Source organism: Pan paniscus, chromosome 1, assembly GCF_029289425.2.
Source record: "Pan paniscus chromosome 1, NHGRI_mPanPan1-v2.0_pri, whole genome shotgun sequence".
NCBI classification, from domain to species: Eukaryota; Metazoa; Chordata; class Mammalia; order Primates; family Hominidae; genus Pan; species Pan paniscus.
The window spans coordinates 138268960-138293682 of record NC_073249.2 but is presented as its reverse complement, the minus strand read 5'-3'; the positions used below and the strand labels follow the sequence as shown (position 1 = coordinate 138293682).

Sequence of the window (24723 nt, the reverse complement as noted above, 5' to 3'; positions counted from 1 at the left end):
ATTCCCAGTGACAGGAAGAATTAAATTCTTTTCTCGTTCCAAAGAGAAGTTTTTCTGCATTGTTGTGCACATGGCAGAAAATGGCTATCCAATCCATAGAACAACACCTTGCCACTCTAGACTGCCAATTGATCAGCATTCCAATGATCTGTTTCCAAAGTCTTAGAGGGAAAATCTGATTGGCTAAACCTGGATATGGTCTATCAGTGATCTAATCATAGTTTACTGGAAGAGCTATGTTAAGCAGAGTCAACATGGCTTCAGAGATATCTCTGTGTATAGGAGGAATTTTCAGTCAAGTGGATGTGGACTGAGCTGACATTCTAAAAAGCAGCTACTGTAGTCATTATAGTTGACTACTCTTCTGTGTTCTTAATCAAGAACCCTGTGCTCAAAATTATCTTCAGAGCGCATACAAGAGAATGATTTCTACAAGGGGGTTTCTTAAGGAAGAAGAGGGTGGTGACCAAGTAATTCTTACTCTGACCTCTGGAGTTTTGCCTTTCCTTAGGCACTCTTACTTTGATTACCACTGCTACTTCATTCTAATCTTTTGGAAGTAGGGGTGGGCTTTTTCTTCTAACATGGAAAACAACAACAACGAAAGGAAAACAAAACAAAACAAAACTCTTGTATTGATTCTCCATCATACTGTAGGGACAAGTTTGAATTGAACAGTTTACAAATATTAAGGACAAGCAAAAGGGAAATAAACAACGGAAGGCAATAAAAATGTGACTCACAAAATAAAGATTTCTGGCCCTTTCCCTGGACATATGGTTCCTGTCTCATTTCACTTGAAATTTAAGGAAAAAGAGGGCCCATATTATCTGAATATCCGTTTCAAAAGCACAGAAAATGAAAAAAAAAAAAAAGTTGTTAGCTTTTCTAGAATTTTTCCTGTAACATCCCATCTTTAAGAAAAAAGATAACACTTTCTATTTATTTCTAGATTTTTGGTCATTTCTACTTCTTAAAGACCTTTAAAATATTTATGAAAAATTTAAAAAGGTACCAGCATAACTAGTGATACAATCCAGATATTTTTAAGGACTTTGCCCTCTTAAATGGACACTAAAAAAACTCTTCTTTTTTTTTATTGTTAATGTAAATTACTTCTGAACTATATTTAAGATTCTCTAAACACATTTGTAAATAGGGGCCCAATACAACCCATCTGAATCAACCTGATATGTTTCCATTAAAACTTTTTCAAGTGTGCTTCAGTCTGATAAGTATGATCCACGTCCTATTACGTTTTTTTCCCCCTGAACAGAGAATGTGACCTGGGTAGTAAATTTTAGCTTAAATGAAACTAATTTGCTGTTTAAATCATCACATATTTTAGATTATCAAGTAGTTTTAATATTGTTGGCCTCCCTTTTGTACTACTTTCCCTAGCACAGCTAATCTCAGAAATAATTCCTTAACTTTAAAAACTTTGTATATTTGTTGCTTAAATTTACATGTGAAATGTAAAATTAATGTTCCTTATCAACAGTGGTGTGCACCTATAGTCCCAGCTGTTTTGGAGGATGAGTCAGGAGGATACCTTGTGCCCAGGAATTTGAGGTTGCAGTGAGCTATGATCATGCCACTGCAGTCAAGCCTGGGCAAAAGAGTGAGACTGTCTCAAAAAAAATTTTTTTAATTATTAACATTGTTTTAACATTAGAAGTGTGTAACATTTAAAGTCTTTTTCTACGGTAAAAATTTAATGCTTTCAGTTTAATATCAATTTAAAGTTATTATAGTGGCATGGTGAAGGTTAAAACAAGCATGGATGGCAATTAGGAGACTTAGGTAATAGTCCCCATCTCTGCCACTAAGTAATACTGCTGTCTTGCTCCTAATTAGCTAAGGAAACTATTCATTTTTTTTTTCCTACCTACAATAGGAGTTAAGCTAGATATTTCAAGTCACTTCTAGTTCTAAAATTACATGATGCTGAAATGTGAACATTTATATCTAAATTAATTTTTACAAAGACTGCTCATTGACTGTATTTCTAAGCCCTTGCACAGTTAACTCTTAGTTCCACCATTATTAATCACCTTCTATGTGCATGTCAGCCATCTCAAATTCATTCTGCAGTAAGCCTTGACAAAAATAAATTTGTACGCCGGGCACGGTGGCTCACACCTGTAATCCCAGCACTCTGGGAGGCCGAGGCAGGAGGGTCACGAGGTCAAAAGATCGATACCAACCTGGCCAACATGGTGAAACCCGTCTCTACTAAAAATACAAAAGTTAGCCAGGAGTGTTGGCATGCGCCTGTAGTCCCAGCTACTCAGGAGGCTGGGGCAGGAGAATCACTTGAACCTGGGTGGCGGAGGTTGCAGTGAGCTGAGATGGCACCACTGCACTCCAGCCTGGTGACACAGCGAGACTCTGTCTCAAAAATAAATAAATAAATAAATTTGTGTGCATTCAATGCCCCTGAATTGTACACTTATGGTTATAATACATTTGATTATGCATTTTACCATAATAAAACATTATACACACACACACACACACACACAAATGCACGCAGTGCTCCCCTAACACTGTATCTATTACTTAAAATGGCATTATTGTTGTTCGGACATAAGTTGGCTTCCCCAAAGAATTCTCCAGTCACCCCAAGGATAAGTATCTTTTTTTTTTTTTTTTTTTTGAGGCAGTGTCTCACTCTTACTGCAACCTCTACCTCCGGGGTTCAAGCAATTCCCCTGCCTCAGCCTCCCGAGTAGCTGGGATTACAGGCGCACACCACCACGCCCAGCTAGTTTTTGTATTCTTAGTAGAGACAGTTTCACCAAGTTGGCCAGGCTGGTCTCGAACTCCCGACCTCAGATGATCGGCCAGCCTTGGCCTTCCAAAGTGCTGGGATTAAAGGCGTGAACCACTGCGCCTGGCCGGATAAGCACTCCTAATCCTTTCTGTAACTCCAAAGCCTAGGACACCATCTGGCTTTTAGTTACCAGTAAAGGTAATCATATCCCGGCCTTTCCAAGTGTTCTTTCATGTATTTAATTATCATTTTCAACCAAGGCAATATACTAGACACATAAATAGTTGTAAGACTTGTGAAGTACACACCAGAAAAATTCTTTATCACACATATGATAAGTTAGAGTTCAGAAACTGTGGCCACAGAACTCCAGATCTTCAATACATGTTTGCTGAATTGATGTATGAGACTTGAGAAGGCAAAAGGATAGACGTTAAGTCCTGGCATCAGGCCAACAGATTTACATGGAGCGTGTGAGAAGTACATAATGTTACACTTCCTAAGAAATATGTCAACGAATGCCCTTTCTAAGTAGCAACGTACCTAAATAACCCTTACCACTCTCTCCAGGTAGTTTTTAACAAAGGTATTGTACCGCAGCTTCAAAAAATCAAAAGTTACGCGTTTACCTATCCATTCACTGCTCAGACAAAACAAAAACAAAAGCTACCTGTAGGAGACTTCGAAATTCCTTAATACCATAGTGTCATTAAAAACAAACACCTAGATTTACTTTACTTAGCTATATTTTACTAAGTAGTCAGGTTAGCTTTAATGCTTACCACGCCAAGGAAAGTTGGCTTTTTTCCTTTCCCGAGGGTAATCCCGTCCCACCTCCCCCTCCCTTAAATAAAGTTAAAACAACCCAAAAAAACCCAGCTAATTCTCAGCTCTGTACAGTTCTCCAGTACAAGCAACAGTAGTTCAACCTCAAGAAAAAGACATCTTAAAGGCCGTACATTAAAAATTGCCAGGGATCCAGCCGCTTACATTTCATGAAAAGTACAGACCATACCCGTTTAGCCAGCTGTGCACCTTAACTGGTCGAGAAGGCGCGCTGGGGGCTGGGTTTGAGGGTGAGCAAAAGGCAAGATTATTAGTTTGGGTTGACGTGGGGGTCAAGGGGAGAGCAGAGGAATACTCTGTAAGATCTGAGTCCCGAAGCTCTTTGGGTTATGGAGGTTAGAAAAGGGCCTGTTAAAGTTAGGCCCAAGTTTCGGCAAGGTGGAACTGGGAAAAAAAAAAAGAAAAAAAAAAAAACGAAACCCGAAAAAACAACAGCGAGCAGGCTCCCGAGTTCTAGCGTTCACAGTGAAGCCGTTAAACGCAGCAGGAAAGTAGGCGTGTGTTTTCTTCCTCTTCCCGCCTCCCCAGAGACTCGAGCCCAGTCCTTTCCCCTCATTTTCACCCCAGCCGAGTCCAATGGCTGCCCTCGCCGCGGAGTCGGGTCGGAAGACGCCCCGCCCCCTCGCCGCATTCGCCCTAGGGAACCCCTCCGCCCCACCTTCCCTGCCCGATGAGGGGCAGTGGCTGCCGCCGTCACGTGTGCTGGCAGCCGCCAAGTGAGGCCGCTTTTGCGACGCGGTGACAGCCAAATGGTGCGACAGGAGGAGCTGCAGCCGCGGCCGCAGCGCCCGCACGGAGAGGCTTGAGGCGGCTCCTGGCGTCGCCCAGAGGGAGCGACTAGACGAACAGTCCGGTGAGGGCGGCGAGAGGAAGCCCGCTACGAGTGCCCTAGCTCCCCGCCGCTCTCGATGAACCGGACGGAATAAGCCGCGCCTCCAGCAGGGGCTGCGCCTCCATGAATCCCTAGTTGTATTTTTTTTTTCTTTCTCTCCCCTCTCCTCACCCCCACCCCGAGCCCCGTCCCGCCTTCTCCCTTCGCCAGAGGCGGCCGCGTCCAGGTGCGGAGTCCATACCGGAGCGCAATGGCGTCCAACCCCGAACGGGGGGAGATTCTGCTCACGGAACTGCAGGTAAGGGCCGCGGCCCTGGTGAGAGGCGCTGGCGGAGGAGACAGGGAGAGAGCCCCGCGCGGCGTCGGGGACCGAGGAAAGCCCTGCGGCCGCCGCGCCCCTAGCCCGCTAAGTGCGGAAACTCCGGGATGTCACTCGGGAAATGCTTCCCTCGGGGAACCGCTTCCCTTGGGAGCCGGACCCTCTCCCCCGCCAAAGCCCTGGCCTGCCACCGCTTTGGTTTGATTCTGCCTACCAGAGGGGACCCCATCTCTGCAGCCCTGCTGCAGCGGGAGCCTGCTCTCGCCCGGTCCCCGGAGAGGCCGGCCCGTCGCCCCCTCCCTCGGTGTCAGAGCTACCCGCGAACGCCCCTGTTGCCCCCTCCCTTCGCGCGGCCGGGCCCCGCCCCGCCTTTCCTCCGTACACCGCTCCTTAAACTCCTTTGAATGACTCCCAAGCTGTTTTCTTGTCCCTCCTCCTCCCCTCAGACTCCGCACAAAGAGCGCCCCCATAGCTTCCAGCCCCTAGACAAGTTTTTTTAAAAAACGAGTCTCACCAAATGTTTGCTTCACTTCACCAGCCCTCTTCAGGTGACAGAGTTTCTTTCCTCTATTTTGAGGGTTATCTTTTTCTTTTCTTTTCCTTTCTTTTTTTTTTTTTTAACCGAGTGATAAATACAGGGTGCCTTTCTCCGCTACCCCTGCCCAGATCCGGGAGCTCAGATGCTGATGCTTTTCAGACTTTCATTTTCCCTCTCATTTGAGCACCAGAGAAAGAGCTAATAAGTTGTTTACTAATGAGAAAGCAGTCGACTAAGGGAAAACATTGGGCACCACATGTCTGCAAAAGATGAGAGCAAAGTAGATCGCTTAGTTAAGTCCATGTCGAGTAGCAATATTATTTCCCATTTCCAGATAAATATTTGATGATGTAGGCACGATTTTCTTTAGATCTCTATGGTGTACATGGGGACTTAAGCTACCCTGTCGGGTTTTTCATTACTTGGGAGTGTTCCAGAGATGTTTGTTTTTTGACTTAAAAGTTATTTTGCTTTATTTTAATATAGTTATCTTTTAGCTACTCAAAAGATTGTAGATAGGAATTAGGAGAAAAAAATAGCATGCCTGCATTTCTTTTTGTGAGTTGGACAGTTAATTTTTTTTTAAAAAAAGACTAAATCAAGAAATTCTGAAGAGTTGATGTCAAAATTAAGTATTGCAACTGCATCTAAATTTCTTGTTTAAATATACTTTTTAAGAAATCTCTTTATAAGTTTGGTTTCTTGTGCAGTCAGACGTAAGCTTGAAAACGTTGGTATAATAGTTGATATTTCCTCCACAAAAATAGAGACTTTAACAATGTATATCAATGCAGTGTTGCACATTTAGAATCCTTTGGTAATGCAAAGCTGAATTTCATATAATTGAAAATGTTGCTATGTAATATTTTAATTACAGTTAGCCTTTTATAAGCAGATCTTACAGCATACCACATTTGCTAAATGAATGGAATTTACTATTTTATTAATAGTAAATAATTTACATGAGCTTTTAAAAATGAAGATGATGTGAGGCAAGTCAGAAATACTTTACATTGCCTGGTCTTGAACCATGAAAAACATACTTTGGTTTTGATTGAGAAAGATGATAGGGTCATTTTTCTTTTGAATTGAGCAGTGTTAGAGTTATAATATATTTGGCATTGGTACTTGTATGTTATAGAAAGTTGGCATAAAAGACACCTACTTTGGCACTGGAACTGAAAATATATTTTCATGTGTATTAATAACATTTAGGATCTTTTAATTAATAAGATCAATTTTGATAATAACAAGGAAGCAAGCAAAGAAGGAAGAAATTTTAAATATGATGACCTAGAAATACGACCAAAATAGAGGAATACCTAAAGTTAAGCTTCTAGATAAACTGAAATATAACCCCTTCCAGAAAAAGAATAGTTTTTATTAAGTGTTACCTTATAGGTTGTCATATATCCAAGTCATTTTCTTGGTTTATTTGACTCCCAGTTTTGATAAAAGTTATTGCATTTAAACTTTATCGTGTTTATTAAAATGTTTGAGACTATTACTTATATCAACACTTAAAGATAAATAGTCATAAAGTTTGCTTCTCCAAATATTTCCATCTATTCAAACTTTTTATTTCATTGGGTCCTGAAACTTAGTGTACAGTAACCAAGTATTTATTAAACTTTTGTTTCAAGATTCAGTTTTTTAAAAAGCTTCTAAATTGTTTGAATTTAGACTGAAATACTGTTTAATATGAAGTTCTTAATTCTTCTCTGCCATACAGATTTTAAGTATTTAAGAAGTTTTGTAGCCAGTTTTAAGATGTATTTAATGGTTAAAACTGTTACTTTGCTATGTATCCTGTCTCAGGAATACTTGTTTACTCTGAAAGTTACATATTACAACCTGGCTTTAATGAAATTGATATTTATTTAGAAATATATCCAGCTTTTCATTATTTTTTCAAATTGTAGAATTTGAAATACTCCACTGCTTGAGCTGGAATTGGCTTTTGGTCATGGAAAGGCAAAGTAAGAAAATCTGAAACTACAGTATTCTGTCTTGTTAATTACTGTAATAGCATGGAGTAATGTTTTTAAGTATTGTTAGTAATTCAGGAGGCTTATTCAACAAGGAAGCATTAATAAACTATGTAAACTTTGGTGGCTAGAGGTTTCAAGGTATAAGGAAGAATATTTACTGTAGTAAAAATAAAAATCGGCTGTTTAAAATGGCCAATTTCTAATTTTTGTCTCATAACTAATTTGTTGTGTTGTATTCTCTTTATTTTTTTATTTGAAGTATAGCAGAAAACAGACATTTTTGCAATGCCAAAGAAACTAAAGTCTATTTGCAAGAAACCTGGATTAATGAAAACTGTAAAGAATCTCAAAATGAAAGTGTTGGCTACAATGGTAATTTTGTAGAATGCAGACCAAATATTGAGCAGTGTACTAACAAAGCTACCTTGTTGATTATTGGAGATTCATTTTCTTCATCAAAATGCCCAATAAAGTGTTGGCCTGGGAATCTTAAATTCCATTCTCAGCAGATTTTATTTAGATAGAGGTAACTTGCTCAAGTGGAAAGTTGAGATAGTTACCCTTAAATTACAGGGGTTAATTTCACCAAACAGTTATGTAGTATCTACCAAAGCTATATTGGAGGATATAAAGATGACAAGATAGGTTTTTGCTTTCCAGAAGAGAGTATAGATAATTATACTAGAAGATAATTATAAGAGAATACAAATAACATTTTAAAAATTATTTGCTGTATATCAGACATTGTACTTAGTATCCTATACACCTTATTTGATCTTCACAACAATCCAATAAGGTAGGTGTTATTTCCATGTTGTGGATCAGGAAACAAGTTCAAGAATGTTAAGTAAATTGCTCATGGTTACATTGTGTGTCTGAGTTTGAACCCAGGTCTGTATGTTTCCCACTACACTATTCTTTTTTTTTTTTCTGGAGACGGAGTCTCGCACTGTCACCCAGGCTAGAGTGCAGTGGTGCGATCTCTGCTCACTGCAATCTCCGCCTCCCAGGTTCAAGTGATTCTCCTGCCTCAGCCTCCCGAGTAGCTGGGATTACAGGCACCTGCCACCATACCCGGCTAATTTTTTGTATTTTTAGTAGAGACGGGGTTTCATTATGTTGGCCAGGCTGGTCTTGAACTCCTGACCTCGTGATTCGCTTGCCTCGGCCTCCCAAAGTGCTGGGATTACAGGTGTGAGCCACCATGCCCGGCGCCACTACACCATTATTTAAATTGCCACAGTTCTGGGGAACTATAAATGTTTTGCATCTGATGTTATAGTTGTATGAACTTTCTACAAATTGGCCAAAAACGTAATTAACCAACATTAACTTTACACTACTTGTTAGCTCCGTCTGTAACAAGGAAAAATGATTTCTACATTCCACTTGGTAGTCTATAATTTAGCAGTGTTTTATTATTGTAGATACAGTCTAATATTTCACAAAGAATAATAGTACAAATAATCTTTTTACAGGGTTTCTTCATTAAGAATTACTGTTTCTAATGAAAGGTGTCACATGCTTGCCCAAAACTTCCCAAAAGATTTAACATTACTCTGTAGACTGTCTGTGCTTTGCTTTAAAATTTTATACTCACATGTAACCTAGCTCTGTGTTTGACACTTAGTAGGTGCGCAATACATTGATGAGAATGCTCCATTTGTCACGTAGGAGGAGGGATGTCTAGGTTATTTTAAGAGAAGTTCATTATAATCTTTGACATATGAAATTACGTAGTTTTCTTTAATTTACATTTCTAATCCCTTCTCCCAAAAATATTCTCTTTAAAAGTACAAAAGGGATTTCTATAGTAGTTACATCATTCTTCCATATAGCACACTGGTAGTTTACTCATTTAATGGAAAATTAGAAGACGGCATCTAATTTTGCAGTGACACTGGAAAGTGGAAGGTCTGAGTTGGGAGGATTAAAATTTTAGGGTGGTTTGGGGGTTGGTAGTATGAGAAGGTAAACAGGGTAGTTAAGACAGACTTTACATTGTTTTCAAATTAGAAATGTAATGCACATGTATTACAGAAAATCCAGAAAATGTGGAAAAGCACAAAAGAAAAAGTTGCTCATAGTTCTGTCACTTAGAGACTGACAGACTTTTTCCACCTAAAAGTCCCATGGCTGTAGAGCCCATTTTTTCTTTTTTTTCTTTATCTCATTTTACTTACTAGAATTTTGAAGAAAAATGAAGTTCAGAGAATTTTAAGATAGAAATCACAGTAGGTTAAAACATTTTTTCTTGCCACTGGTTCTAGATGAGTGGATCTAATTAGCTTTTATTGCCTTTTTAAATCTCAAAATATTTCAATTATGAGTCACTGCTTTATTAAGAAGAAAAGTGCAGGCTGGGCATAGTGGCTCACACCTGTAATTCCAGTGCTTTGGGAGGCTGAGACAGGCGGATCACCTGAGGTCAGGAGTTCGAGACTAGCCTGGCCAACTTGGTGAAACCCTGTCTCTACTAAAAATACAAAAATTAGCCAGGTGTGGTGATGTGTGCCTGTAATCCCAACTACTTGGGAGGCTGAGGCACAAGAATTGCTTGAACTCAGGAGGCGGAGGTTGCAGTGAGCTGAGATCACGCAACTGCACTCCAGCCTTGGTGACAGAGTGAGAACCTGTCTCAAAGAAAAGTGCAGTAGTATGGATTTAGTAATAGACAGTAATGAAGTATAGCAACAATTTCTTTGAATAATATAGCAATACAGTGTGTTTTTCCGGCTTAGGTTTGATTGTTGCTGCTCTTATAGACTACCACAATGTTTGTAATTTGCAGCGCATACTTTGCTGAATTAAACATACTAAATAACTTTCCAAATATTTCTTGACTACCAAGATAAAAGTCTGTGTTAAAACTAGTGTTACTAAATGATGGCTCTAAAATGGATTTTTTTGTCATCTCTCATTAGTGTAATAGAGATTAGGTCTAGTATCATGCAATTCCTACCATTCACATAGTGTTGAAATAGGGAGAAGCAGGGGCACCTTCTAGACATCATCTCTTTATCCCAGAGCTTAGCATCTGATTCCTTGGGCTCTCTTATTTCTGCTTTTTGAATTTGGCAATGGTAAATTTTCATGCCATTCATCAGAAGCATGTTTACTTTTAAACAAATAAAGTAGTAGTTTGTAAACATCACCTAAAATAATGTTACTTTCATACCATAAATGGTATTTGAATAAAACAGTTAATTCTACATTATTCCCTTATAAAATATACTGTGCTGATAATTGTCAAATGTCTATATTATTTCAAAAGCCAATTTTACTCTACCGTGTATGACATTTAATATGATCAACTTCTGATATACAGCAGAGTTCAAACTTGACAGCAAAGTTGAAAACTAGTTAAAAGCTTTAAAAAGATTTAAAATTTAGAGTGGGAAAAATATACTAATGAAAAAGTAATTCCTTAATGAAACAGAAATAGAGAATCTTTATCTTGATGCATGTCTAGCTTGTCTTAATTTTATCTGATGAAATCTTGTTTGAAACTAGCTCTATTATCATACTTGGTTTTTTTTTGCAATCACAAAAATGAAATTTGGGTAACATTATATACATAAATATTGCCTGTAAAAAATGAAGATCAAGAAAGCATGGGACAGTGTACTTGATGACAGTAAACACCTTAAATGTGAAGGTAGTGTTGAAGTGCCTCATAAAGATGAGTGGATATACAAGACTTATATAATATTGTTAGGATTTATCTCTTTTAGAAATTTGTCAGTGACTTATCAAATTGGTGAAAGTTTTACTGCCCTGGCTCATAAGTACCTTAATTTAATGGAATGTAGTTATGACAAAATTTGGAATTTATTTTTGATTATAGAAGACATACCACACAATACATGTGCTGAGAGTTTTTTATATATTTTATTTTTATTTTTATTTTTGAGACAGGATCTCGTTCTGTCACCCAGCTTGAAGTGCAGTGACGTGATCTGGGCTCACTGCAGCCTCTGCCTCCTGGGCTCAAGTGATTCGCCCATCTCAGCCTCCCAAGTAGCTGGTACTACAGGTGTGAGCCATCATGCATGGTTGATTTTTATATTTTTTTGGAGAGACGGGGTTTTGCCATGTTGCCCAGGTTGGTTTTGAACTGCTGGACTCAAGCAGTCCACCTGCCTTGGCCTCCCAAAGTGCTAGGATTACAGATGTGAGCGTCTGTGCCTGGCCTGAGTATCATATATTTTACACATTAATCATACTGTTTTCCCTTCCCTGTAGTTGCTACCTTAGGGATTCTTTAAGGAGGTGTTTGTTCTCCCTGTTTCAGAATTTTCATTGAACAAATTTTATGCAACTTTTGGATTTTTAAAAAATTTGTTAAACATCAGGCACACTGCATTGGATTAATCACCTGTCTGTCAATCATTTTAATAAGTACTCATGAACCACCACTCCCCCTCTCTCAAAACAAGCTAGGAACTTTAACCTACATATAGCTTTCCTCTATTCTATCCCTCTATTTCCACCTTCTTGTCATCTAGGTCATCATTTTTGAGTCCTGTGTTCATTCTCTTCCTTATATAGTAGTCCCTCCTTATCCACGGTTTCAGTTACCCATGGTCAACTGTGGTCCAAGAATAGGTGAGTACAGTATAGTACTATAAGATATTTATAAGTACTGAGATACTTTGAGAGAAACCACACTCATAACTGTAATTACAGTATAGTTATAATTGTTCTATTTTATTATTAGTTATTGTTAATTGCTTACTGTGCCTAATTTATAAATTAAACTTTAGCATAAGTATGTATGTTAAAGGAAAAGTGTAAATAGAGTTTAGTACTGTTCGTGGTTTTAGGCATTTACTGAAGGTCTCTCGGTGGATAAAAGGAGACTACTGTGTATAGTTTAGTTGGACATATAAATCTAAACATCTTTTAGTTGTTTGTATAGAATTGTGGTGAATATAATCTTTTTGAACTTGATTTTTCACCTGTTATAAATAAGATTTATCCACATTTTTGCATGTTGCTATAGTCATTATTTAAATTGCTATATAATATTTCATTGAGTAAAATATTCATTAACTCTCCTTTGGTGTATATTTGGATATTTATCCACTCTCCCTTGTTGGGCAGTTATTTTCCGTTTTTTGTTTTGTTTTGTTTGTAATTATAAGCAAAGATCCTATGGACAGTCTGCATGTTTCCTACTGTGCATGTGCCACAGTTCCTATTATATACCTAGAGGTAGCATTGCTGCCTCACAGGGTAGGTGAATGTTCAACTTAAGAGATGATGCAGAACTTTCAATATGGTTGCACCAATTTATATTCATATTAGCAATATATGAAATAAAAGATCCTTTGGTTATCCATCCTCTCCAACACTTGATATTCTCTTTTTAAGTTTTACAAATCATAAGGGTGTAAAATGTTGCCTTATTGTGGTCTTGATGCGCATTTGCCTGGTTATCACTGATGTAGAACACTTCTTTTTATGTTTGTCGGCCTTTTTACGTGGCTTCTTCAGTGAAATTCCTATTTATGTCTCTTGCCTATTTTTGTTTTTCTTACTAGTTTATAAGAGTTCTTTATATTGCTTATGTTAATCCTCTGTGTACATTGTGAATGTCTTCTTTCAGTTCCTAACTTTTTCGCTTTCTTTTATGGAGTTGTGTGGGAGGGACAGTTTTAAATGCCTCTACCTTCTTTGGCAAATATTTGGAATAATTTACATCGTTATCATCAACAGGCTTGTATTTAATATCTATTGTACATTTGGTATAGAAAGGGTAAAGTTATATTAATAGTTTATGGCCTGGGGATTTGTAAACTATCCAAATGAACAGCCATAGGAAGTTGTATAAAATATTGTATTGCTTCACACATGCTAGGCACCCAAATGCTAGGTTGATTTAGTTAATGAGTAAATTCAGAAGCAAAGAAATAGCAAAAATTATACATACACTTCATCAGTTGCTTATTTTCCAATTCCATACCTCTCTGTTGCAAACTACTTATTATTAGTCATTAATAATATTTTATTCTTTTGTTTAAAGGGCAGTATATTCCGTAAGATTATGTGAGTCAGTTATTTAGGTATTTTCATAGCTTGCCATTAAAATGCTGGAGTTGATCAGATTTAATACTGGATATAAAGCAAAATATTAATCTTCTGAACAGTTTACTAGTATTTACAAACTCGGAATCCTAAATACAGTTTTTGTCATTGCTGTGCATCTTTTGATAAAAAAAATTCTTAAGTCAAATTTGTCCATTGTTTATCATACAGTAAGTCCTCACTTAATGTCATTGACGGGTTCTTGGAAACTGACTTTAAGCAAAATAACTTATAATGAAACCAGTTTCTTTTTTCTCATCAGTGTTCTAAGGAAATGATATTATAAACAATGAAACATTAGCCAGAAGTGGTGATGCACACCTGTAGTCCCAGCTACTTTGGAGGTGGAGGTGAGAGAATGACTTGAGCCCAAGAGTTAAGGCTGCAGTGAGCTGGAATCGTGTCATTGCACTCTAACCTGGGCAGCATAGTGAGACCCTGTCTCAAAAAAAGAAAAGAAAAGAAATGATATTGAGCGAAACAGCATCATTAAAGGACCTGCAGCACATTGTTTCTCTTAAAGTCTCAGTTCCAAGAACCTATCAGCAGTGTTAAGTGAGGACTTACTGTAATTGCTTTTCATGCCCTTTTAAATAAATTATTCCCTATCCTGGGTTTAAAAGACAGCTACCCAAGTTTGCTCCTAAGAATCTTGCAGTTTTATTTTTTAGATTTAAGTCAGTTTATCTGGATTTGTTGTTTTTTAATAGACTTCATATTTTAAAGCAGTTTTAGGTCCACAGCAAAATCGAGAGGAAGGTCTAAAGATTTCTCAAATACCTGCGTCCCTGCATATGTACATACGCATTATCGACATCCTCCACAAGAGTACATTTGTTGCAGTTGATGAACCTATATTGACACATCATCATCATCCAGAGCCCAGAGTGCACACATCTTGGTGTTGTGCATTCTATGGGTTTGTACAAATGTATAATGACATGTATCCAGCATTATAGTATACAGAATAGTGTCCCTGCACTAAGCTTATTCTCTGTGTTCTACCTATTCATCCTTCCCTCTCCTCCATCCCCTGGCAACCACTGATCTTTTTACAGTTTCCATAGTTGTGCGTTTGGGAAAATCTCATGCGGTTGGAATCATACAGTGTGTAGCCATTTTACATGGGTTTCTTTCACTTAGAAATAAGCATTTAATTTTCCTCCATGTCTTTTCATAGCTTGATAGCTTATTTCTTTTTAGTACTGAATAATATCCCATTGTCTGTATGTACCTCAGTTTATTCATTCACCTACTGAAGGACATCTTGGTTGCTTCTGTTTGGGCAGTTATGAATAAAATGCTATAGACATCCTATGCAAGTTTTTGTGTGGATGCAACTTTTCAACTCCTTCGGTTAAATACCAGGGTGTCCAATTGTATGGTAAGAATATATTTAGATTTGTAAGAAACTCCCAAACTGCCCTCCAGAGTGCCTGAACTATTTTGTATTCCTACTAACAATAAGAGTTTTTGTTGTTCCACACCATCTCCAGTATTTGGTGTTGTCAGTGTTCTGGATTTTGGTCATTCTAATAAGTGTATCATGGTATCTCATTTCTGTTTATTTAATAGCATTGATTTTTGAATATGGAGATAGGTCTCAGTTATTTTAATGTTTAAAAACATTTTGAAGGCCGAGGCGGGCGGATCATGAGGTCAGGAGATCAAGAGATCACAGTGAAACCCCGTCTGTACTAAAAATACAAAAAATTAGCCGGGCGTGGTGGCGGGCGCCTGTAGTCCCAGCTATTCTGGAGGCTGAGGCAGGAGAATGGCGTGAACCCGGGAGGCAGAGCTTGCAGTGAGCCGAGATCGCGCCGCTGCACTCCAGCCTGGGCGACAGAGCGAGACTCCATCTCAAAAAAAAAAAAATTTTGAAATGTCTGTCAGACGTCTTTATAATGCAAATTTAAAATAGAGCACTTTTCAGCTTTTAGGATAGAAACATCTATACATAGCTTTATTAGCCTAACTCTAACTTGCAAAAATTAATCAAATACGATTAATTAAAATTAATTAAAATTAAAATTAATCATTTGATTAATCAAATTTGATAAATTCTTGCCAGTTAGAGTTACATCATGCTAGGTTATGTATTGAACTATACCTGAACTTATCCTTACCTAGCTCAGTAATACCTCACTTTTTCCTTATTATATCAATTTGTGGTTCTTTTGTTTTTTTATCTCCTGAAGCTTTGGGTTAGTAAAGGTCATCCTTGTCTTAACTCTTATTGACACCCATCCCATTCCCCAGTTGTGGCTCAAACTTTTTATGTTGTTTTCTGTCATCCAACCTACTCCTGCTCTTTTGTTCTCAGCATATCACTCATCTCTATGTAGTGATACGTGCTGTTCAACCACGTGAGTTTCCTCAAGTTTTCTTGTCTTTACTTTCAGATTTCTTGGAATGTTAGCCATCCTTTTTATTTCTACTGAATTTTAAGGAAAAATTGCTTCTTCTTGGTAAGGTTATACTTTCCTGGGCTTTTGCTTCCTCTGGAATATCATGTTTTATTCTTTTGCAGGGTGGGGCTTTGCATTATCCACTGGCTCTTGGCTTAAAAATAAGTTAACGTCTCTCATGTTTTTATTATACTCTTTAATACTGTTGTACCCTCAAATTTCTTTCTTTTTATAAGAAATTTCTTAGATGCCTTGTCTACCGTTTATTTAGCTTACTCATATATGACTTCTGTCTCAGTTATTCTGTTGAAGTGGTTTTCTTAAAGGTATCATGACATTCTGTTGCTTCTAGTCTTTAGACGCAATTGATACTGCTCCAGCTTCCTGAAACTATTGTTAATTAAGCTTTGAGGACCCTGCACTATATTGGTTACTTTTCTTTCATCATACCTGCCTCTGTTTGTTACTACTGCTTTTGTTTGGTAACTCCTTTTCTACCTTAAATGTTCCACCTATTTCTAGCCTATTTTCCCATTAATTTATCCTTCAGATTAACCACCGGAATCTGATTAACCGCCAAAACCTTGTTTAGTAACAGTTGCAGAAAATAGAAACCCACTTAAATTAGCTTAAGCAGAAATTGGATTTTTTGAAAAGCTATGGGGTTGTATCACTTAAGGGTAAGGCCAGATCCCATGAGTACTAAACAGGAAACTGGATGTTTTCTTTCTAGGGCTACATGTTCTCTTTTCTTTAAGTATGTGTACTGCTTTATATCTCTGTATACTGGTTCTCTTTGCTCCCCTTGCCTGTGGTCTCCAAGTTGCACTCCTAACTTCTAAATTTACATTAACTACAAGTTCATTGCACATAGACCACAGCTGACTGACTGAGTTGCTATATGTCACAATTCTAAATTCTTAGATGAGAAAATCTGAGTGGCCTTAGTCAGTGGAACATGTGTCCCTGATCCAGCTAACTATGGCAATGGAGGGATGAGATTCTCTAGTATCAATATGGCTTCAAGAAACCTCTTGTGAGGTTGGGACAGACTGTTTTCTGAAAAGGGATTCTAGGTTGAGAATTCTAGGGATTCTCCTGCTTAAATGTTTCAGTTACTTTCCATCGATTATAAAATAAAATATATTTATACTTTTCATCATCTGACCCCCATTTTTTCTGATTTTTCTCCCTATTTATCTTACACTCTGGAATATTAAAACTATTTACATTTCTTTGAACCACACTCCCTATCTTTGCATATGCTGATTCTGGTTTTAAGAATACTAATATTGCTTGTCTGTCTGAACAGCATTTGACAAATTGGACAATCCTTAAAATTCTGATAAGAAAATCATATTCATTGAATATATGAATATATTTATATCTAATAAAAGTTTTACTTAAGATATATTTTTGATTAATAAATTTAGGGAATTGGTCATGAAGCATTTTGATACATTTGCAAATTAGTCTCCGATTTTACAGCTCCTGTTATTGAATAATATATCACTTAATATGGTAATTGTTACATGTCTCTACTACTTTCAAGACAGGAACTAGGTCTTACTCCTCTTTATGTCACTAGCAACTGACATATAGGTTATGCTTAATAAATGCTTGAATAAATAAATGAACAGATTTTTAAAAACATTATATGACCAATCTGCCAGACCTGACTTCTCTAAATTTCCAAAAGCTATTCTTCCCCTGGCTGCTAGAAATCTGCTAGTTACTTTTATTTGACTGTTGCTTCAGTCTCTTCAGTTGTTTCTTCTACTTCTGTATCTTGAGTTCATTCATTACTTTGCCATTGTTTAAGTGTGGGCCTTCATTATCATTTGGATGATTATAATATCTTGATATTTTACCTCTACCTCTTTTGCCCTGTTCTGCTGTTATTTAAACTATGTACAATTGCTAGATTCAGAATTTGTCCTTAGCATTCAATGACTCCTTAATGCCTGTGGGATATAGTCCTAATTCCTTAGCTAGGCAATCCAAGCTGTCATTGTTGTAGCCCCAAAATGCTTTTCATTCTTAAGTCTTACTCATGTAAGCAGCTTATTTTTTCAGGCATACTATGATTAGTGATTTTTCCTCACCTGTATTTTTACTACATTCTATCAACTGGAATACTTCAAGGCCAAATTCAAATTTTGCGTATTTATTTTTTTCCTTATTTTCCCCTACTCATGTTCAGTCTCTCCTCAAAACTTAAGAATATTTTCTATCTCATGACATTTATTATATATTGCATTGTACTGTAGTTGTTTGTATCCTACTTCATTTTCTCTTCTAGGCTTAATGCTTAAAATCTTTGAAGGAAAGGACTATATTTTTAATCTTCATTATTTACCCCTTTAGCCCTTTAGTCCTGAAGAAAGTAACTTGCACATAGCAGTGTTGAGACTCAGAAAACAATACTCTACAATGAAGGTCTTAGAAGTAGTCTCAGAAACAAAAGGACTGTTTTATTTTTTAACCTTTTTTTGTCCTCGTCTCTCAGTTTTATTTTTCCTCCAAGGCTAGCCATATAAACTAGAATCCATCTTTTAAAAAGTGGGTCATAGGAACCAGAACCACCACCCCCCTTTTCTTTCTTCCCCAGCAGAAGCAAGCTTTATTTAGCACTGACCTTGACAGAGATTCACTCAAGGACCCCCCCTGTACAATGAACGATGACTCATGCATAAACAATGTCCTCAACAAGTTTTACAGTAAACAAGAAAATATTCTTTATGGTTGTTTTTCAAAGCAATCTTTGATAAAAGCTAGCACATTAATGTTAGCACTTGGTGAAGTCAATTCTGGAAGGACTTAGACTTCACCAAGTGCTTCGTTATATAATCTTTTAGAGGCATCAAAGACAGTATTAATAGACGCTTACATTGCTTAACTTTTAAAAAATTTTTGAAAATAATCCATGTGTACATATGCACGGATAAATCAAAAGATACTGAAATGTATAAAATTAGAAGTAAAGACCACTTCCTTAGTACTTTCTCTTCAATTAGTCCTACTCCCCAGAAGTAGTCACATTGCCCTTTATTATTTCTGGAATTGACATTATAATTTAAAATTTTTGATTTATCAACTTTAGACCATATGCATTAACCTAGTGATTTATAGGTGACTTACAAAAGACATTTAACCAACTTCTATTTTTCCTTCTTCATTTCCTAAATGTGTTAGTTACATTATTATTTTTAGTTTTTTTCTGGTAGTTTCCTTTACGACTATGTTTTGATTTGTAGAGCCATAGCATCTATTAACTCTGCACAAAAATGAGAGTTTCAGTACACTTCCACTTCTCACTTCCCTTGCACTGACTTTATTTATTGCATTGTATTGTTTTTACATTGACAAGGTTTATATTTCTATTATATTCTTTCCTTCCTTCCTTCTTTCCTGTTTCTCTCTTTCTTTTTCTCCCTGACCCCTCTTCTGCATAGTTCCTACAACATCTTTCTTAAACGCTTTACGAACATAGGTTGGATCACCTGGACTATTTTCTATGCCTTTAAACTTACCTTCGTATTTCCTATTTCTTTAAATTTTCTCTGTTTTGGGAGATTGCCTTTATTTTTCTTTCGGCTCACTAACTTCAGATGTATATATTTCATTGTGCAGCCCATTCACTGCCTTTTTGCAAATGTATTTTTAATTACATAAGTATCTTTTTTTTTGTGTATAGGCTAGAATTACTTAATGTAATTTTAATTTTTTCCCCTTTTTTAAAAATTTCCAACTTTCAAGTTCTGGGGTGCGTGTGCAAGATGTGCAGGTTTGTTACATAGGTAAACATGTGCCATGGTGGTTTGCTGCGCAGATCATCCCATCACCTGGGTATTAAGCCCAGCATCCATTAGCTATTCTTCCTGATGCTCTCCCTGCTGTCATCCCCCACCCTCCACTAGGCCCCAGTGTGTGGTGTTTCCCTCGATGAGTCCATGTGTTCTTATCATTCAGCTCCCACTTAGAAGTGAGAACACAATGGTGTTTGGTTTTTTGTTCTTGCTTTAGTTTGCTGAGAATAATGGCTTACAGCTCCATCCATGTCCCTGCAAAGGACATGATATTGTTCCTTTTATTTTTTTTTAATTTTTTTATTTTTTATTTTTGAGATGGAGTCTTGCTCTGTAGTCCAGGCTAGAATGCAGTGGCGCAATCTTTGCTCACTGCAACCTCTGCCTCCTGGGTTCAAGTGATTCTCCTGCCTCAGCTTCCCGAGTAGCTAGGATTACAGGTATGCGCCACCACACCCAGCTAATTTTTGTATTTTTAGTAGAGACAGGGTTTCACTGTTTTGGCCAGGCTGGTCTTGAACTCCCAACCTCAGGTGATCCGCCCACCTTGGCCTTCCAAAGTGCTGGAATTACAGGCATGAGCCACCGTGCCTGGCTAATCTCATTCCTTTTCATGGCTGCATAGTATTCCATAGTGTATACGTACTACATTATCTAGTCTGCCATTGATGGGCATTTAGGTGGATTCCATGTCTTTGCTATTGTGAATAGTGCTGCAGTGAACATACACATACATGTATCTTTGTAATAGAACCATTTATATTCCTTAGGGTATATACCCAGTAATGGGATTTCTGGTTGAATGATATTTCTGCCTCTAGGTCTTTGAGGAATCGCCACACTGTCTTCCACAATGCAGAACCCGTTTTAAAAAGTCAGTCATAAAGCCTAAGAATATTATTCTAACTTTTCCTTCTTCCTTTTTTTTGTGTAACACCAGTCATAAAAAAATTACCTGACCTACTTTGTTTGACCATAGTTCATAAGATCCCTATTTTAGAATCCTTCTCCATACCCAAAAGTAAGGAGTACATACTCAGAGAGGCACACAAACACAGAAGAATGAGACAGGTCTTGCATGGTTTCCCCACTCAGTCTATTAACATTAGATCATTCCCTTTTTGTCCAATCACGTTACGGCTGTCCATACTTTGTTGAACCTAAGCGTAAAAAAGGACAGTTTCCCCTGTATTTTTGGTTCTTCATTCTGAAGGCTTTCATGTCATGTAAAACTATGATCAAATAAATTTGCATGCCTTTTCTTCTATTTATCTGCCTCTTTTCAGTAGTTCTCAACAAACCTTCAGAGGGCAAAGGAAGTATTCACTTCTGTCTGACAGTGGCTGCTGATTAATGTTTGTTGAGTAAATAACAGTCTAATGTCTGAAAATCTTCCAATTTTAATTTGTTACTTAAATTTTTTCTGCTTTTATTTTGGTATTTATGAGGGAGCAGAACTGCAGTATATCATTTTTCCCTTGGTAGGTACATAATTTTATCACCTTAAGTCATATAATAATTGAATTCCCACATCTCAGACTGAGATTTTTTTTACCGGCAGAAGGAGCTGTCACCAGACACAACAGAAGTAGATAATAATAGTAATGTTTATTATTAAAAACAAATGATAATGAATACATATTGATGTTACTTAATCGTTAAAACAACTCAGTTGAGGCCGGGTGCAGTGGCTCATGCCTGTAATCCCAGTACTTTGGGAGGCTGAGGCGGGTGGATCACCTGAGGTCAGGAGTTTGAGACCAGCCTGCCCAACATGGTGAAACCCTGTCTCTACTAAAAATACAAAAATTAGCCTGGCATGGAGGCAGGTGCCTATAATCCCAGCTACTCGGGATTGTATTTTCTTTACAGCTTGAGAGCTATACTTTTATTAAGCCCTTCTACTAGAGTTAGCCTTATCTTTTAAGGAAGTTAAAATAATTGTATACAGTTCCTTTTTTTGAGTTTTGTTTTTCTGGTTGCTCAATATGAGACTTGCTCAAGGCCAGCTCTATTGTCAGTGCCTATAAAACGAAACAAAACAAAAAACAGCAAAGCATTGAGTATTCTGACTTTATTTTGTCTAGCCTTGTGACTTCTTAAAAGAGCTCCAGTTTTCTCTTCACAGTTAAATCCCATAAAGTAAAATGCCCAGCTATTGGGTATGGTGTGGTAATGTATAATAATATAATTTGATTTATTTTGGGATTACTGTAACTGGTTTTTGTTTTATTGTTTTCAATAAATCCGAGTTTCCATCTTTGAGAAGCATCTATTTCATTTATTGATGACTTTAGATTTCTAGTTAGCTACTATATCAGAAGTACTTATTTGACTGAATTATGAAAAGTCAAAGTTTAAATTACATTAAGATAGCAATAGAAGAGATGGCTCAAAGTCACACACAATTAATTTCTAAGTGAATTGTGCAACAGTCATTGTAGGACTTTAGAGGAGGGAGTGGTCATTTGTTTTGTTTTGTTTTTTTGAGACAGAGTCTCACTCTGTAGCCCAAGCTGGAATGCAGTGGCGCGATCCGGGCTCACTGCAACCTCCGCCTCCTGGGCTCAAGTGATTCTCCTGCCTCAGCCTCCCGAGTAGCTGGGAATACAGGCGTGTGCCACCACGCCCAGCTAATTTTTTGTATTTTAGTAGAGATAGGGTTTCACCATGTTGTCCAAGGTGGTCTCGAACTCTTGAGCCCAGGTGATCTGCTGCCCTTGGCCTCCCAAAGTGCTGGGATTACAGGCATGAGCAACCGTGCCCAGGTTGGGCACAGTTTTTATTTTAAGATAAGCTTAAAATGGGATAGTTGGAATTTTCTAAGACGAAAAGATGTTCAAGGAGGGTAGGATAATAGGAACCAAATGCATGCAAACAGAAAAATTAAAGAAAAATTTCTATTTTTCATTCAGAAGACTGCTCCAAATTATGTCCTTTTTATTTTTTCATACTTTGACAGGCAAATTATTTAATAACTAAAGTTGGCCTTGATATATTTGCTGGTTCTAAACTTTGGTCAGCAGCTTGAGAAGGAAGGCATTGTGTTATTTTTATTCTTTGAGATCAACAGTAAAAAAAGATGTAAAGAATGTAAACAAAGAATTGTTTTATTTTATCCCATATTCTTTTTTACTTGGAATAATGCAGATTTCACTACTTGAAAAAGTTTTTTAGTCAATTATGTGTTTTCTTTCTAGTATGATGAAAGATAATTTAAGTCAAGGAGCTATAGAGAAAAGTAAATGAAAACTTTCAACTGCACAGGTTTCATGAGATATTCTAGTTTCAGTTGAAAACTATTTTTCTGTGTGATAGTTTCACCTTTGGGAGAATTAGATTTAATTTGCAACATTGTGTTTGAAGTATTTCATATTCTGTTCCTTGCTTAAAGAGGTAAATTTCTTTATTGTTGTGGTCAGGGAAGTCTTTAGCTAATGATGCAGTGATATTTTGTGTAAACTTTTAATGAATTAAAATATACTAAAGTCCCTGTTAAAGTGTCTGCTTATGAGAGAGCATTTCCCTGATGATCTTATTATATAAAAGTAGCAGTACTTGTGATCCTACCTTCCCGCACTCCTTGTCCCTTTTCTCCTTCCTTGGTTTATTCTGTAGGTTCAATAAAATGCAGTAGTTATTTATGTAAATGATACTTAATGTGCGCTAAATAAATATCCTTGCCTAACCTTCATTCATGCTGAGCAACCAAAGTTTTTTTTTAATGTATAGTGAGAGATCCTTTTAAACTGGTGGTGATGGTTTTGTTTTATGTTAATTCTCTGGTAAATTTTCATGTGTTACAATAAAGTCTAAAACGTGCAGATAGTTTCATGATGTAAAGCACGATCTTATTAATAGATTTTAATTACTATTAAACAACTTCTGTATATCAGACATGTGCTGGTTTTATTTTATAATCTTAAGAGATATTGGCTTATTTTTGTTATTTATATATTTTTAAAGTGAGACTTAGAGAGGTAAAGTTACTTGCCTATGTTACATAGCAAGTTAGCCCAACTGGCATTTGAAACTAGGTCTGTCTAAATCCAGGCTAATGATCTTTTCTGTGAGTATTTTGTATTTTAATATTTCAAATAATTATAGGGGTTTATTGATATATTTTGTAATAAGCATTTTCCTCTCATGACAGAATATGACTTGGTTTATAGAATGGCATTTTACTATAGAGTTCTAGGAACAACATAATGTGGTAAAAAGCAAAGGCTACTTAGTCTATAGTTCCATGAAGTATTGAGATGGGAATATATCAGTTTAGCTTAATCTCATTTTACAGGTTAGAAAAATGAGACCCAGAGAGGTTTAAGTGATTTACTATCATTAGGTAGAGGAATTGATTCTAGAACCAAGATATCCTAACTCTAGTAGAAGATAATTTTTGATGAATATCCTTGATATTAGTAAAGGGAGGCTAATCCTGTATATAGAAAAAGAATAAGAGACTTAAAAAGGCTTTTTTTTTCAGCATCCTTATTTAAAGAGATATAATTGACATACAGTAAATTTCACACATTTAAAATATGCAATTTGATAAGCTTGACATGCTGATAACAACTGTGAAACTGTCAGTGCAAACAATATAATGAACATATTTACCACTCCAAAAGTTTCTTTGTGTCTCTTTCTAATCTCCTCCTGTCATTATTCCCTTTCTCCCAGTCCCTACTTTCTGTCACTGTAGATGAATTTGCCTTTTGTGGAGTTTTTATACAAAAAGAATTATACAGTGTGTACTTTGGAGGTGGGGGGCATGGCATCTTTCACTCAAATCGTGATTTTGATATTTCACCATGCTGCAGTATGTATCGGTAGTTCAATCATTTTTGTTGTTGAGTAGTATTTCATTATATGGATATATAATACCATAATTTATCTTTACCTGTTGATGGATATTTGGGTTATCACCAGGTTTGAGATATTACAAATAAAGATGTTTTGAACATTTGTGTAGAAGTTTTAGTGGACTTACGCTTTCATTATTCTTGTGTAAATTGCCTAAGAGAAAAATGGCTAAAACATATAGCAGGTGCATGTTTTAAGTTTTTAAAAAGCTACCAAATGATTTTCCAAAGTAGTTGTATCATTTTACTTTT

At 36.9% G+C, this 24723-nt stretch overlaps 1 protein-coding gene across 4 annotated transcripts in view; it reads left to right on the top strand.

The window, feature by feature from the left end:
- Positions 1–1375: 1375 nt before the first annotated feature.
- The window catches only part of PKN2 (protein kinase N2), a 157601-nt gene continuing 134253 nt past the window's right edge, over positions 1376–24723 (top strand). For all 4 annotated transcript variants that reach the window (XM_055116457.2, XM_003808386.5, XM_008960474.4 and 1 more), the window contains exon 1: positions 1376–4752. In XM_055116457.2, the coding sequence (XP_054972432.2) occupies positions 4705–4752 (48 nt within the window). In that variant the 5' untranslated portion in view covers positions 1376–4704. The remainder of the gene's footprint in view (positions 4753–24723) is intronic.